Source organism: Colossoma macropomum, unplaced genomic scaffold, assembly GCF_904425465.1.
Source record: "Colossoma macropomum unplaced genomic scaffold, Colossoma_macropomum, whole genome shotgun sequence".
NCBI classification, from domain to species: Eukaryota; Metazoa; Chordata; class Actinopteri; order Characiformes; family Serrasalmidae; genus Colossoma; species Colossoma macropomum.
In genome coordinates, this window is record NW_023495106.1 from 21877 (window position 1) to 39072 (window position 17196).

A 17196-nucleotide genomic window follows, 5' to 3' on the forward strand; every position below is an offset into this window, starting at 1 on the left:
CTATTAACTAAGCAATAACTACTGAGTCTCACAGAGAATTACTCCACAATATAAATCCTCCATTTCTATTCACTGAAACAGGTATCCAAATATCCTATGGACACTCAGCCAGGTGGATGTTTTGAGTGCTCTGGAGCAGGTTGCGATAGCCATGGTAAGCGGATGGTGGCTGTGACTGAGAGGGAAAGTTGGGAATGGATGGCAGCTGTGTAGGGGAATGACAGTGGGAAATGGATGCCGGCTGTAATGATTTTTATTAAAGATCATATTCATTGTAGCCAGGTACAACTGCCTACTGTTCACTTGGAGTGTAGTGGGCAACGCATCACACATCCCATCTCACGTCATTTGTTCTCGTTGTGCTATATTGCCCACCTTCTTTTAATAATGTTCTTTTTTATGATGAATATATGCATGTAGCTACACTCTTAAAAAAGATGATTCTTCAAGGGTTCTTTTTAGTAAAGAAAATGGTTCTATATAGAACCATGAACACGCATGATTAAAGGGTTCTTTGCCTAGTGAAGGGAATGTGCTGTAGATGATTCTATATAGAACCTTTTTGCAAACGGTTCTATATACCACCAAAAAGAGTTGTTCTTTTGTTACAGTGTCAAGCTTGTAACAATAAAAGAGCAATTTTCACTGGATAATCTGACCATAACTTAATAATATTAACCAGAAAGCTCTTGAATAAAAGACTTAAGATAACAGAAATTTACAGTGTTATGCAATGAGGTCACTAAAGAATTGAGAAAGGCCAAAGCAAACTGTTTTATTAATCTTATTAATGAGGCTAGAGGCAATAGCAAACACACTTGGGAGAATATTAAGAAATGAGTTGGTGTTAAGCACAGTGGATCATTAAAACAATTACGGTTGAATGTGAATGGTAGCATATTACAAGATCCATCAGAAACTGCTAAAGCCATTAACAGATACTTGATTGACTCGACTGCTGAAATTGCAGTTTTGCCTGATACAGATGATGATACAGTGATCTCCAGCTTATTAGTAACTATAGGTCTATCAGTATCCCGCCTGCTGCATCTAAAGTGGCAGAGAGGCGGATGTCAGAATTATATCTAGCCTTGTATCTGAATAATAGTTCTTGCACCCTACATCCCATGTAGTTTGGATTTAGATCTGATGAACTCCACAGAGACTGCTACCTGTCTCTTTTTGAAAAAGATTAAATCAATGATGGATAAGTATGGTGCTGTAAGGGCTATTTTTCTTGACTTCAGAAACTCTTATGACATGGTTTAATCATGGAATATTTATTAATAAACATCTGCCTTAATTTTCTTCAGCCAGTTCTTGTAAATGGATAGAGACATGGAAAGATAATGATCTGGCTTCTGTTTGTCCTGATGACGAATAGACATTGTGTTTTCTCTCCTCAGCCCCTGTTACTCTGGACCCCAACACTGCATATCCAGACCTCCACCTGTCTGATGATCTCACTGCTGTAGAATACAGGAAACAGAGATCAACACTTCCTGATAATCCAGAGTGATTTGATGAGTGGTGGTCTGTTCTGGGTTCTGAGCGTTTTAACTCAAGCACACTGCTGGATGTCCAGGTTGGAGACAATGATCACTGGGATCTGGGTGTGATACCAGAGTCTGTAACAAGAAAAGTAGACTCTTTCAATGATGCATTGTGGAATCTGGGCTATAATAAAAGCAGTGATGAATACTGGATACACTGTCCAGGACAGTCAGATCTCTCCTTCACACCTACAGAGAAACTGCAGAGGGTCAGAGTGCAGCTGGACTGGGACAGGGGGAAAGTGACCTTCACTGATCTTCTAACCAACAAACACCTGCACACTATAACACACACTTTCACTGAGAGAGTTTTACAATTTTTTTCCAAAATTAGTCTGTTCGTCCTCTGAGGATTTTACCAGTGAAGACGTCAGTAACAGTGGAACATTTATACAGGTAGTGAGTGTCTGAATTATGATCAGTAGTGAAAAGAGTATAAAAAATCACTAATTAAGTAAAAGTACTGTTACTGTAGTGGTATTTACTTGAGTACAAGTAAAAGTATTTGTAAAGAAAAAAACATGATACTATGAATAATTTGAGTGCTGAGACACTGTGTGCTTTGTTAGTGCAATTTGCACATTTCTGTGAACTGTGTAAGGAACAAGGTTAACATTGAACTACATGTTTTTCATTGTTAGATTATTGTATAAGGTTTCCTAGTTTATCTGTTTCCTACAGAATATTTAATAATCCGTGCAAAGTGTAATAATGTTTAATTAAGTCTTTATTTAAAAATAATAATAAAAAAACAGATTACTTGATGAGTAAAAATAATGAGATTACTAGGATTATTAGGAGTGAGAGAGAGAGACTGCTTTCTGTGGTGAACTGACAAAACAAAAGTCAGATGATGTAGAATCTTCTGGATGGTGAGACTGTGGAATAAATGTATTTTTGCAAATAAATAAGTGACTGTGTAACGTAAATATAAACCTTCACAGTGTTACAGGTTAGGCACTTTTTAGATGCTCCCTTAAAATTACATCTTGGTGTTTTGCTTTTTAGAGCCTTTACATTCAGAAAAATGTAATGTGTTCTTTTGAAATATATTTGGTTGTAGTTTGTTCTTCATTTTCTCACAAAGAAAGTGTGGTCTTTTTGCACATTAACTTCATGAAAAATCAAAGAGAGAAAGTCCAGTGAATATATCCAATTTAAAACCAAGTTTACCACACTGTACAAATATATGGCACGTAAAATCCCCAAAAAGACAGTGAAAAGGTGCCAATCCGATGTGAATATTCCATATGGATTAATGTCTAAAGTTATAATGCTCATTTGCCTAGTACTAACAATCTGTGTAAAAATAGTGTAAGAGCAGTCCACATCAAGCTCTGTGTCAGATGTTCATAAACATATTAATTGGATGAATTGAGGCAATGGAGAATTGAGAGGCAGGGATCACAAGTTAGGCGAAACAGGCAAATCCATCAACATGTCATCAACAAACAAAAGTCAAAAATCAGACAAGACAAAAGGACAAAAATGAACAAAGCACATAAAATTATATTATATGAAAATTACATGATACATTGAGCCTTAAACTTGCAGTTCCAATTTACATTTAACTAAATTTGCATAAAACATTGACAATTGCCTGTGTAGTGGTGCGGCTAAACATGCTGTGTTCAGGTTGGGGAGAAAAATGTTATCTCATAGAAAGAGATTAGTAAGCTGACACAGAACAAAAACAGGCCACCCCAACTATTTTAGAAAATGTTCACTTTCTGAAGTGATCTTAGTGATCACTGAGAATCTTTTTTTATGTTTTTCAAGTCACTAGGTTGCTAGTAACAAGTATGTCTCAAGTCTTCACACTGAAGTCCTGAGTCAAATCGCAAGTCAAGATAGTTGAGTCTTGATTCAAGTCCTGAGTCAGTACAGGCGAGTTTCAAGTCAAGTCCCAAGTCAGTCCTAATCTTCCAGTCCTAAACAAGTCAGCCTGCATTCTTCAGCTACTTTAAGGCCATAACATTGAATAAATGTAAGAGTACTATAGCCTTTTAATAACAGAACATTACCTGTGTATGGCTGCTGTTATTATTATTGTATGTATATATTTTATAATTTTTTTCCAAGTAAAATACAAAATCCATGTAACACAGATATCCATGACAAACATACTGGTATGCGCAAAGAGTAGTGCAGTACATATGAAAAGAGTTTTAAAAGTACTACTGAATTTAATTTAAAAAATGTTATATTTAGAGATAATTTTTGGAATCACTGGGTGCACAGAATTAAAATAAAACTAGGTCAGGCAACTAAAAACAACTGCTGGTCTGAATTTAGACAACAACAGAAACCAAAACAACATAAATAAACAAAGTTTACAGAAAAGACAGCAAAATAATGGTGAATGTATGAAGCTGAAGTTGACTTTTTTCACCAGCTTCTTATTTTAATTTAGTATTTTTTGTTATATTGGGTCAATGACAGTTAAAATTGCTAAATGCTAACAGAAATTTTAATGAATTTGGGTCATTTTTGATCAAACATTTATCTAGCCCCTGCAATTTTTTTTTTCTTGAAAACAAGTGGCACCTCACATACCTTTTTTTAGAAATTGTTAGTCTGGAGAGTCTGTGAGCTGAAGCTGCAAGAATTTTAATAGTGATTTATACTATTGGTTATTATTAGTAAAAATAAACAATTAACACAAGGTGGCCATGTTTTTTATTGATTTTCTGTCCTCTTGGATTCATGCTGAGTGCTAAAACTCTGATACGCAGCAAGATAGGCTTTTACAAATGAAGTTGCATATTTAATATCAGATATTTTTAATACTCAAAATCAATGTAAACTGTAGGTAAATTAGGTGGAGCTGCTACAGGGTGTACAATATACCTGTTTACTCATAGGGCTCCTAGAGGTCACAAAAGCAGTTCTCCATTTGTCACCGTTCCTTATTCTAATAAGATTTCATGTGATCCGTACATCTAATTTAGGGTTTGATGATGAATAAATTCTTTTCCTAGGTGTCGTGGTTGACGGCTCCAGATCAGTGTTCCCATGGCCTGTAGAGTAGCAATTTATAAGCCCTCTTTTTGGAAAACACTTCACTAAAGCTTTCCACAGAGACTGCTTGTAACTGTGTTAGGCAAACTGACAGTTTTTAAAACCACTCCAATCCTCATTTACTGATTCCTCCATCACCCCATGAAAAACTAGGCTTGTGTTTACTTGGTTTGAACTAGCCATGGAAATACCTAGTTTCAGTCACTGATACCTCTCCTAAAGGACTATCATCCATTGCTTTTAATAGTAGAGGGGGTGAACTGAAGTCAGTGGGATCTGTCACTTCTCCACCAGTCCTCTGTCAGTGAAGTTGCCTGCAGCTCTAGAACCTATCAATGCTAAAGGAGGAAAAACTCCAAGACAGGATTTTATTTGAGTGCACACATTACAACCTATTCAGAAGTTATACACATCCTTATCTAACCTACCTATAAAAAATATATATTATATATTATATATAACCAGAGGTGGGAACAAGTCACTAGGTTGCTAGTAACAAGTATGTCTCAAGTCTTCACACTGAAGTTCCGAGTCAAATCCCAAGTCAAGTTAGTTGAGTCTTGATTCAAGTCCTGAGTCAGTACAGGCAAGTTTCAAGTCGAAACCCAAGTCAGTCCTAATCTTCCAGTCCTAAACAAGTCAGCCTGCATTCTTCAGCTAATTTAAGGCCATAACATTGAATAAAGGTAACAGTACTATAGCCTTTTAATGACAACACGTTACCTGTGTATGACTGCTGTTATTATTATATTTATATATTTTATAAACATTATTATTATTATTATTATTATTATTATTATTATTATTTACAAAGGAAAAGGAAGCTTGTTGCAGAGTTTTAGGAAGGGGCAATGTTGAACAAAGCTAAACCTGAACTAATCAGTGCTGGGTTTCCCAAAAGCATCTTCACACAAAGCTGATTCTTAAATGCTAGAGTGAGAATCATAGTGAAAATTCTCTCTACTACCAGTTTATGAGGAGCCTGGCCACTTCCTATTTGCCATTTATATCAAAAACAGGACTGCAAAACAGCAGAGGGCACCCTCAAGCGAGTCCTCAATGAATGGGGGTGAATGGAGCTAAACGACTAAAACCAAAACGTTAAAAAAGTAGAAAAAAACTTTAATTTTAGAAAGTAGGATATATTTAACTAAAAAAGCAAAGAAAACTCACCTGTATATTTCCTTTTTCTACGGTAAACGTGCTAGCTTTACTGCTACTGAGTGCTGATTGGTTGGTGACTGGAGCAGCTTATTAGCTTTTCATGCTCACTGACGTCATGAACATACATGAGGCGCCGATCCTACAACTCAAGATCAAAAATGTTTAAAAATATATCAGCAGTGTTAAAATGTTTTATGCTGTTCTGTGTTCAGGATATGAATGCATTCTTTTATCTTAAAAATGTTTGAGCATTTATAAACCATGATTTTAATCAAATGCTCCATTTCAACCCATTCATTTTTGACATGCTCGGGGGCGCCCTCTAGCGTCTGAGAAACCCTGAAGACATTACAGAGAGGTAATTCTCCTCTCTACAAGTTCTCTGATGCTTTTGGGAATTTGGGCCTGGATCTGTTCCTTCCTTCTTTGTCAGCACTGTGAAGAAAGAGATCTTTGTAGCTGTGAAGGGGAACTGGTGGCTGCAGATGGATCCACCACATCTCCATTGTAAAACCATCATAGTATAATCCATAATGTTATAATGCTGGCCTATTTGTAAATGGACAGGTATTTGTGGGCAGCAGGATAGAACTGAAAATTAAGGGAGTCATTTTCAAGGATCAAAACTGCCAACTATTTATAGCTGTGAAATCCAGACTCCACCAGTCAGCAGGAACAATAATAATAATAGTAAGTGGTAGCAGAAAATCACAAACAAAAAAATAGCTTCATCAACGAGAAAAATGACAAAACATTGCAGTGAATGTTTGTGTGTCACTATTTGTGTAAATATTTGCATAAAATAAGGAGGAAATATGAGCCAATATCTTTTCCCAATCTTTTGCCTTGTTTAATTTGCAAGACCTGGAATCTGTTTGCTGAAATGAACTGAAATGGCTGATTATTTAGAAACTGATCACCCAACTTATTTTACTAGAAAATTTTTAAAAATTGTTACTGGAGAAGATTGTGGTGCATTTGAATGAATTAAAAGTTGCTGCTGTGACACAGGGTGCAGTGTGTGCTGACACATTCGTGTTAACTCATAGAAGTATTTTCGCCTTGCCTTTGTGTCGGGAAACATCTTAATCTAATACAGATACATTTTCTAGGAATTCAAGAACATCTAAACCATCATCCCAAAATGGAAACCGGGAGTGTTTTTTATTGGCATGAACTTGTCACTGGTTGTCCTTGTTTTAGGTTGTTAATGAACTGCTGCCATCTAGTGTAGAAAACACACAGTTAGAATAGAGCATCTGACTGACTCCTCCTTTTTTAAAGCTCCTCCTCCTCCACACCTCCTCTACCTGTTGGAGGAAGTGAATCTCACACTGTCACTCTGATCTTTCTTCATTCTGCATTCACTTCACTCAGAGACACCAATGAGGAGCTTTTAAACAGTGACTGTATGTGTTTGTTTCTTGATGTGTGATTCTGAAAGGAGCTAAAACTCACTCAGTGGGTTGAAGGGCTACGGTGGCTGATTCTCAACTGTGCTGCTCTGATCATTACAGACGTCCTAAAAGAGAAAGTGGAGTTTGGACTAAAGGAGTCATTACAGAGAAATAGGACAGCAGCAGTTGGAGGAAATGGCTGCTAGAAACCCTCTTTCAGAAGAAGACTTTTCATGTCCTGTGTGCTGTGAAATCTTCAGGAATCCTGTTCTACTGTCTTGTAGCCACAGTGTGTGTAAAACCTGTCTGCAGCAGTTCTGGAAAACTAGGAGACAAACTCAAGAATGTCCAGTTTGTAGAAGAAGATCCTCTAAAGATGATCCTCCCTGTAACCTTGTGCTGAAGAACCTTTGTGAGGCTTTTGTAGAGAGCAGGAGTCAGAGATCTTCAGCAGGGTCTGAGGTGCTCTGCATTCTGCACAATGAGAAACTCAAACTCTTCTGTCTGGATGATCAGCAGCCTGTTTGTGTGGTGTGTCATCTATCAAAGATGCATAAAAATCACAACTGCTGTCCAGTAGATGAAGCTGTGACTGACTTTAAGGTAGGACACTTCTACTATTTTGATAACTCAAATGTAACAGTTGAATTGCCTGAAATCTTTCTCAGTTCAGGACCAGAATAACTTATGTATGTTGAAGGTGAGGTCTGTCAGTGGGTGTGGATTTTAGGCCAAACGGCAAACAGCACAAGTGAAAGTAAAAAAAAAATGCCCTGTTGTTAAACTCATTATGACTGCAAATGTAAAATGTAAACTAACGAAACAAAACTGGACTCTTTGCTGGAATGAAAATGTCTCTCATTATTTTGAAGCAGAGAGTAAAACTGCTATTATTCCCTCTCAAATGCAGTGTGTAGGAAAACCATTACATTAAAATAGTTAGACTGATCAAGTACTGTAAAGTACGGAGAATAAACCCCCCTGACTTTTTGTTTAATTGCAGAATAAACTCAAGTCTACTTTGGAGCCTCTACAGAAGAATCTGAAAGTCTTGGAGGAAGCTAAACAAGACTATGACCAAACAGCAGCTCACATTAAGGTGAAACATCATCTTGAATTGTGAAACATGTTGCTGAGGTCATGTTTCTGATGAGTGTCCACTTCTCCTGTAGGTGGTAAATGCTTGTAGATCATCTGTTAGAGTTTGTGTTTCCTAATGGTCTCTCATTCCAGACGCAGGCCCAGCACACAGAGAGGCAGATAAAGGAGGAGTTTGAGAAGCTTCACCAGTTTCTAAGAGATGAAGAAGCAGCAAGGATAGCTGCACTGAAGGAGGAAGAGGAGCAGAAGAGTCAGATGATGAGGAGGAAGATTGAGGAGATGAACAGAGAAATATCATCTGTTTCACACATAATCAGAAACATAGAGAAGGACATGAAAGCTGAGGACGTTCTGTTCTTACAGGTAAGAATCATTATTTTCTTTGTTTGTTTGTTTGTTTGTTTCTCTCTCTCACTCTTTCTCTCTATTTGTCACTTACAGATAGGGGTGGGAAGGTTACTTATAGTGGAACAAGCAATTTCAATTATGTTATTATTGCTTGAACCTCAAATAAGAAATCAGAGTAGGCTGCAGGACAATGGAGAACATGATCGTTTTCAGTGTTAAATCTGCTCACAGACAAGTTTGTGACTGCAGGCGAGACTCACTGAGCTGCTCTGACTCCTCCGTTGACAGTTCTGGGTGCAATCAGGTTTATGCCTTGTGCTAAATTAACTAACTCACTCTGTGTGGCTGAGATAAAGTTGAAGAGTTCCTTTGATGGCCAGTCAAAAGACTACTTCATCCTCCTTTTCTAAGTGTGGCTTAAAACTTAAGTTGTACATAAACTAATCAAACAAAATACAGAGATGAACAAAAGAAAGTTTCTCAGATCTGGTAACAAACGTGCTATTTTCTGATCTTGGTCGACACGGACTTGTGATTTTAGCTAGCTTTCTTCTCTGAACTCAGAACTGACTTGAAGCTGCCTTGTTCTTGGGTTTTGTTTGAAGTAGGCCTTCCCCTTTGAAGATGGTGCCAGAGCGCTAATAGGTCCTTCTCACTTATCACCAACTCTGATTGGTGATACATAATGTATGAGTGCCTCCTTCTAGTTAGCTAGATCTAAAAAAAAAGGGAAAATAATTCTAATACCAAAATGGTTTAGATTATTCCTCTAAACTTTCAAAGTGAAGGGAAGAAACAACTAGGACATTCATCTATATTTCATAACGGACAGTTTAAACCATGTAACCCTCGTGTTAAAGGAACACACATATTAAAAGACACAAGGAAACATCATATTCACCCACTACAATCAAATGGCTACATCAGTAAATTATCAAAATGATACATTACATATCCTTAGCACCTAATAATAGAAAAAGATACACATTTTAGGGAATCAACAAGTGGTATTGCTTACAAACCATATAAACAATGAATTTCCTGCATACAATGTATGTTTCTTCTTTCACCATGAACAAGTGGGTTTTTGACTGTGTGGTGTGTCTCATTCTCACCACTTGGTGGTACTATTGGGCCATGTCTGAAAAATCATTAAAATCCAGAAATGTATAGCTTCATCACAGATTCTCATAGCAATTTCATTCTTAATGTCTCCAGTCTGCTTGAAATGGACCCAGGTTGGTCCCAGGGTAACTTCCCTTTGGCCATAAAGCTTGTGGACATCTTAATCCTGTTTATGGCTTTTAGCTCCGATTTTGTGGAGCCAAAGTTATTAAGTTTTGGGGTTGTGAAAAGGGTCTGTAAACAAACTGGTTTTAAGCCAGATAGTGTTCACTACATACTTTAAAAATGTATCTTGATACCGATTACTGATAACCTATAAAAATGTAATTGTAACTGAATTTAAAGGATTATTATTATTATTATTAATAATTATTATTATTATATTAAAGTAACATAATCTGATTACTTTCTTGGATTACTTGTCTTTTAATAAAAGACATACACTTAATAAAGAAAAGAACAAGATGATTCAGCAATACTTTTGAACAAGAATTTAATTTAACTAGTTTTTTTTATCATGCCAAAATCAACAGCTCAATCTGGTATAAATCTTATTGAGACCCCTCATCAACAATAATCATAAAGAGAGGTCATTCTAAAACTCTAACTGCCCACCATGCATGTTTTATCTGCTAAAAGGCTGTACTGATTCTTATTGTTTCATGTCGTGTCGTGCTTAGAGGATGGTCATTTGTAGACGCTCCCTAATTTATTATTTGTGTTTATTTCACACAAGCTGATTGTCTTAGTTACAGATAGTGATTTACATGACTGAAGATATAAATACATAACTAACTTTGCTGCTGAACAGACATATTCGCTTTTTAACATTTCACACTGTTTGTTGAAACCTGTCAAGTTATGGTTTCATGTATATCCAGTAGAACTTTATGTAGCAACCAATGAGTATAAAAGTCTTCACTGCCAGATCAGTTTACTGCAGTAGAATCTGGCAGTGTGGAAATCCAGGTTAAACGCCTGATTCAGAGATCTTCGGGAAAATGCTGCAGGTCTCAGTTCTGACAATAAAGATCAAACACTTGTCAAAATTGTTATTGATTGGCTGACAAATAAACCGTGAACTGCTGCTGTGAGGGGGATTCTTCAGAAATATCTCCTTGCCACAGTACTGCCTCCCTCTTTTTCATCCAAATTAAAAACTCTTTAAATCTGCATTACTTATCCTGCTGGTAATCACTCTATTTTTATAATGTACCTGTAATCTGATTACTGTCTTTGTTAATGTAACTGTAACAGAATATAGTTATGTTTGTTTGTATCCTGACTATGTAACACCATTACATGTATTCATTTACTACCAACCCTGCTTATACTCATAAAACTGCTTTTTTGTCTTAACACTTCTGAGGGAAGTTAATGCTTTTCCATATCAATATGAATGCTTTGAAAAGAAAAGGTGAGTTAAATGTTTTAGAGTGAGTGGTGAGAAGCACTATGAAGATTTCTACAACCACAACAATCCACCCTGTGAAACTGTCAGCGTTGGGTACTATGCATATGTGATGCTAGTAAGGTAGACACCAACTGAAACCACCTCATCAGAAGTATAGATGATAGCTAGAAGTGACAGATCTAGAAAGTTTTTGGAGAGGTATCTGTCAGGTTGGCATGCTCCCAAGTCCATTTAGTACAGATTTATATAGTGAACTATACATACATACAACTGCCTGACCACTGAGCAGACTATTAACATATGTAAAATAATAGCAACCATCATGTATATTTTATCTTTTCTGATCATCTGTTTGGAAAATAACAAATTTGTACTTAGATTCAGCTGTACCAAATTTATCGCTGAATCCTGTGTACTAGTATGTCTAATGAATCAGAAGTAATAGTCTACATTACATAGGCTACATTACTCAGACTATATGAGAACCAAAAGAAATTTATATTTTAGCGAACCGCTACTGGCTCTGCTGTCTTCATGCAGCTTGTGAGACATGACTATGCTGATGAAATGGCATGAGGCTCATGGGAGGTATGTGCCCTCCATAAAAGGGATGTTTCATGTTGTCAATGTTGTTGTTTGTTAGTCTAAGATATGTGCATGTGATTATTGTGCTGTGTCGGCAAGTGGGTTTAGTGAGAGGGGGAGTGACATCCCTATGGGTTCAGTGTTACATATGTGCCTTTCTAGCCTGGTGTTTAATAAAGAGCACATGTGGTGAAATTCATGGCCTCCTCTGCATCTTACTCAATGCTGACATCACTCAAGTGTCAGAAGTGGGATAGTGCCCACCAGCTGTCTGGAATGGAATGATGCTTCCAGTTTCCAGGTGAACGGTAAGAGAGGCAGAGCCCAACGAAAGACTGCAACAATGGGAACAGCGCTGCAAGGCTTAAAGGGAAAGACAGCAGAATGAGGCTTGACAGCAGAGCTGGCACGAAAAGGCGTGATGACAGTTCCAGCCAAGGAAAGTCTGACAGCAAAACTGGCGCAGCGAGTTTCGATGACAAAGACAGTGAGGCATCATTGTGGTGCTGACAAGAGGGAAACAGGCGAAAGTGAAACCGACGAAGGCCTCAACATGGGAGTGCCATGGGCTATGTAGTGAACTGCTACCAGCTGCACTGTTGTTGAGAAGTTTGTGAGGCGTGGCCATGCTGATGGCCATACGAGAAGGCTCATGAGAGGCATGAGGCATGTTTACATAAATCCAAACCAGCATTGCAGCACCCCTCACTATAACACATGGGTGCACTCGCCACAGAAACAAATTTGAATTAATTGTTTCATGATGGTGAGGTTATGCCATGCTGGATAGCACCTGGCACCTTTTTTCACCATGTAGATCTGCCCTGATGGCTGGTCCCAGGTTACGTTAATGGAAAGCTTTAATTCTCACCTCAACAAGATTCTCAGCAAACAGAAACAAGCTTTGAGTATGTGTGTTTTCTTTAAATTGTGAAACAAACTTAAATCTTGGGTACATAACATGCTCTTTGCTCAAATGTGTACATTATTCATTACTAAATGATAATAAAAAGCTTAGCATATTCAACAAGAGCCAAAGAACATGCAACGAAGCAGCATGCAGAACTTCCAGTCTTGCTATGAGTTGTTAGTGCCAACTAATTAACATACCAGGATTTTCCAGGGCATTCTTTTTAATGTAGTGCTTAAGAGTTCATAAGAAACCATACAGCCTGCTAAACAATAAGCTCCTTCACAACAGAAGTCAGTGTTTATTGGTGTTCGTTTCATATGAAAAACACCTGAAAAGTCTCTTCACTTTTAACTACAATGTTCTTTTTGTTTCCCTCTCAGAACTTCAAGTCTACAGAGAAACAGTGAGTAAATGTCAGATCACACATTTTATCTAATGTTAAAGTCATTATTACATTTAAATCTACAGTATATTGTATTTACTGTAAATATGAGTGTATTATAATGAAATGAAGGTGAATAAGGATTGTGTGTTAATGTTGTAGTGATGAGAACAGTAGCAGAAATATTTATTTGAAGAAACAACAGAATTTTTGACTCAAAACAATAAATGTCATAAAATATTGATATTTAGTCAAATAAATTACAGGCTGTAAAGTTTCTACAGTGATACATCCCCCTCAGGCATAACATTATGACCACCTCCTTGTTTCTCTGCTCATTGTCCATTTTATCACCTCCACTTACCATATAGGTGCACTTTGTAGTTCTACAGTTACAGACTGTAGTCCATCTGTTTCTCTGCATACTTTGTTAGCCCACTTTTATCCTGTTCTTCAGGAGTCAGGACCCCATGGACCCTCACAGAGCAGGTATTATTTGGGTGGTGGATCATTCTCTGGTAGTGTGTTAGTATGTGTTGTGCTGGTCTGAGTGGATCAGACACAGCAGTGCTGCTGGAGTTTTTAAACACCTCAGTGTCACTGCTGGACTGAGAGTAGTCCACCAACCAAAAATATCCAGCCAACAGCGTCCTGTGGGCAGCGTCCTGTGACCACTGATGAAGGACTAGAGGATGACCAACACAAACTGTGCAGCAGCAGATGAGCTAACTTTACATCCACAAGGTGGACTGACAAGGTAGGAGTGTCTAATAGAGTGGACAGTGAGTGGACACAGTGTTTAAAAACTCCAGCAGCACTGCTGTGTCAGATCCACTCGTACCAGCACAACACACACTAACACACCACCACCACATCAGTGTTACTGCAGTGCTGAGAATGATCCACCACCCAAATAGTACCTGCTCTGTGAGGGTCCATGGGGTCCTGACCACTGAAGAACAGGTTTTTAGGGGGCTAACAAAGTATGCAGAGGAACAGATGGACTACAGTCTGTAACTGTAGAACTACAAAATGCACCTATATAGTAAGTGGAGCTGATAAAATGGACAATGAGCGTAGAAACAAGTCATAATGTTATGGCTGATCGGTGTACTTCACACAATCTTCTATTTTCAGAGCTCAGCTCAAACCAAAGGATCCAGAGAAGACATCAGGAGCTCTGATCAATGTAGTGAAACACGTTTCCAACCTGAAGTTCAGAGTGTGGGAGAACATGCAGGAGATTCTCCAGTACAGTAAGTTCTGTTTCTCTTAGGGTTGATCTATCTCACACAGTCTGCTTCTGCACTAATGACACACTGTTTATAAACTATTAGTAACATGTTATCATGTTCTCTTTATTCAGTGTGTAAAAAGGACTCTGAAACTGTACTTAAGTGAAAGTATGAATACTGTACTGTGCAGAAATCTCACTCAGATAAAATGTGAAGTATGGAGATAAAAATATACTCGAGTGGAAGAAAAAAGAATCAGTGTTTAGACATACTCAATTTTTCAAATAATGTATAGTCTTTGTAATTGTGTTTATGATTATATTAATTACATAATAATAATAATAATAATAATAATCTAATATATTTAGCATAATTAATATTATTATTAAACGCTTATTGGCTATGATAGAGCAGATCAGGTGAGGACGTACAAACTCATCTTCAGCTCTAAATGTTTCCTAATTCTAGATAACAAACACTACAGCTACATAAGCCTGTAATGCTAATGTTAGCTAGCCAGTGAAAAGCCAAGGAACAATTTTCTTTATTGTTTTCTTTCTTTCTCTTCTTTACAATTGTCTTTATGATAAAAATCTGAGTAAATAACATAATAATATGGTAAAGGGGACTTTGTTGCAGTGTGTCTGGAGTCTTCTCACTTCAAATGTCTAAGTTTGTATTTTCACTTCATATTTTCATTTTTTCTGCTCAAAGTCAAATTAACTGTTTTCTGCACAACAACGCGGAATAATATATTTTATAACTAACTTTATATAGATTATAGTTATAATACAATACATAATAGATATTATAATGTACAGATCACTATTATCCAATGACAAAAAAAATAAAAAATCCAACTGACCACAGAAACATCCTGAGGCAATAAATCCCAGGACTTTGGGTGACATTTTACAATAAATTAGGTCACAGACATTCAGTAAATGTGTCAAGATTAAATTTAACCCTGTTATTTGATCGAGTCAAAAAATTAATTCGTCTTTATGATTAATTCAAATTTATGATAATTTATATATTTTTAAACTATAGAATAAATATTAGAAACATAATTTAGGTATCATAAAAAAATGTTGATGGATATTCAGCTCTGTGAGTGAATCACTATAGAAAAATGCTGCACTCAGATTAGATCTGTCACTATAATGACTATAATGACCATTCACTACTGAACATACACTTTAGTGCTACACTGAACTGAACATCAACATTTAGTCAAGAGCTGGATTCTATTCCACAGGGTCACTAAGCAACATGTTATGTTCCCTATGCACTTGAGCACTGGATGTCGGTTAAGGGAAATGCAGTTGATAATTATCTTCATTTGGAACATCCTACTGTGTCATAATCAAATACGCATTTTCAAGAGACCTGCAAAGACTAATGGGTAAACTTTCCTGCAGCTTCCTGTGAAGTGAGAAACCGTTGTTCACTACTCCCTCTACAGTTTGAAGTTCCCTTTCAATGGAACATCTTCACTCCCTATGGTTTGAAATCACCCTTAAAATGACTAAATACCCTGTGCAGTATACTTTGCAGGGAAATACAAGGTTGACTGGAATCGACCTCTAAAGCTGTTTAACTCAAAGTAAAGAAAATAGTCTGTAGAGTAAAACATTTACAGAAATGAGAGAAAAACATGATGTTTCATTGTGTTCTCTCTCCTCAGCCCCTGTTACTCTGGACCCCAACACTGCACATCCACGCCTCCAACTGTCTGATGATCTCACTGCTGTAGAAAACAGGAAACAGAGATCATCACTTCCTGATAATCCAGAGAGAATTGATAAGTACACATGTGTTCTGGGTTCTGAGGGTTTTAACTCAGGGACACACTGCTGGGATGTCCAGGTTGGAGACTGTGATGACTGGTCACTGGGTGTGATAACAGAGTCTGAAACAAGAAAAGGAATCTCTTTCTGGGGTTCAGTGTGGTATCTGTGTTATTATTTAGGTAAATACGGGATAGTCATGCCAGGACAGTCAGATCTCACCCTTAGACCTGAAGAGAAGCTGCAGACGGTCAGAGTGCAGCTGGACTGGGACAGGGGGAAAGTGACCTTCACTGATCTTCTAACCAACAAACACCTGCACACTGTAACACACACTTTCACTCAGAGAGTTTTGCCATTTTTCTGTAACGGGTCTGATCATCCTCTGAGGATTTTACCAGTGAAGACGTCAGTAACAGTGGAACAGCACAGTTAAATTTGATGCTGCTTAGAATGAACATTTATTCAGGTAGTGAGTGTCTGAATTATGATCATAAGAATATGTCACTACATGTATATTTTAAATAATGTGTTTGTACCATTCTATCCTAACATGTCTGTGTGGAAGTAAAATGCTGATTTAAAATGTCATAGAGTGACTCCTGATATCAGTACAACATTAGAAAGAGTGAGATTTTACTCATTTTCAGTGTAGATTTTATTTCTCTATCATCCTGCATTTTTTCTCCATCATTAGATCTTTAAAACTCTGCTTTGGTTCAGAGATTAATAGCTTACTGTGTGAAATAAACTGCATTATATTACAAACTGTGCAGCTGAATGCGTGTTGTGTATTGAATATTATCCCACAGCATCATGTAAAGATCATCCAGCAGATAAAATGGAGGAGCAGTGACCCACACACACCCAGAAACCCAACTTGTTGACTATTAACTTAATGACGTGATAATCGAGGGTTCAAATTTTCATTTGTCCTTTTACAGCTTTTCTTAGTTTCTTCCACACAATTCAGGATCAAATGAACAAACACATTCTCAAAACTCTACACATATTTTATAAATCTCCAAACACAGAGTGACTATTTATTACACTCACTATGTAGCTCCACTCAGTGCCCATTTTATCAGAAACACCTACCATAAAGCTGCACTTTGTAGGTTTATAGTCACAGACTGCAGTCCATCTGCTGCTGCACAGTTTATCAGCC

General features: G+C 37.2%; 1 protein-coding gene across 1 annotated transcript; it reads left to right on the plus strand.

The window, feature by feature from the left end:
* Positions 1-7056: 7056 nt before the first annotated feature.
* Positions 7057-16790, plus strand: LOC118801009 (tripartite motif-containing protein 35-like). The gene is made up of 6 exons (XM_036561181.1): positions 7057-7738; positions 8139-8234; positions 8369-8599; positions 13002-13024; positions 14141-14259; positions 15926-16790. The coding sequence occupies exons 1-6, from the start codon at positions 7331-7333 to the stop codon at positions 16462-16464; spliced, it is 1416 nt and encodes a 471-aa protein (XP_036417074.1). The 5' UTR covers positions 7057-7330; the 3' UTR covers positions 16465-16790.
* The last annotated feature ends 406 nt before the right edge of the window (positions 16791-17196 follow it).

Coding starts and splice junctions, on each gene's coding strand:
- LOC118801009 (XM_036561181.1), top strand. CDS start 7,331: ATGGCTGCTAGAAACCCTCTTTCAGAAGAAGACTTTTCATGTCCTGTG. Junction 7,739..8,138: donor AAGCTGTGACTGACTTTAAG/GTAGGACACTTC, acceptor GTTTAATTGCAG/AATAAACTCAAGTCTACTTT. Junction 8,235..8,368: donor AAACAGCAGCTCACATTAAG/GTGAAACATCAT, acceptor CTCTCATTCCAG/ACGCAGGCCCAGCACACAGA.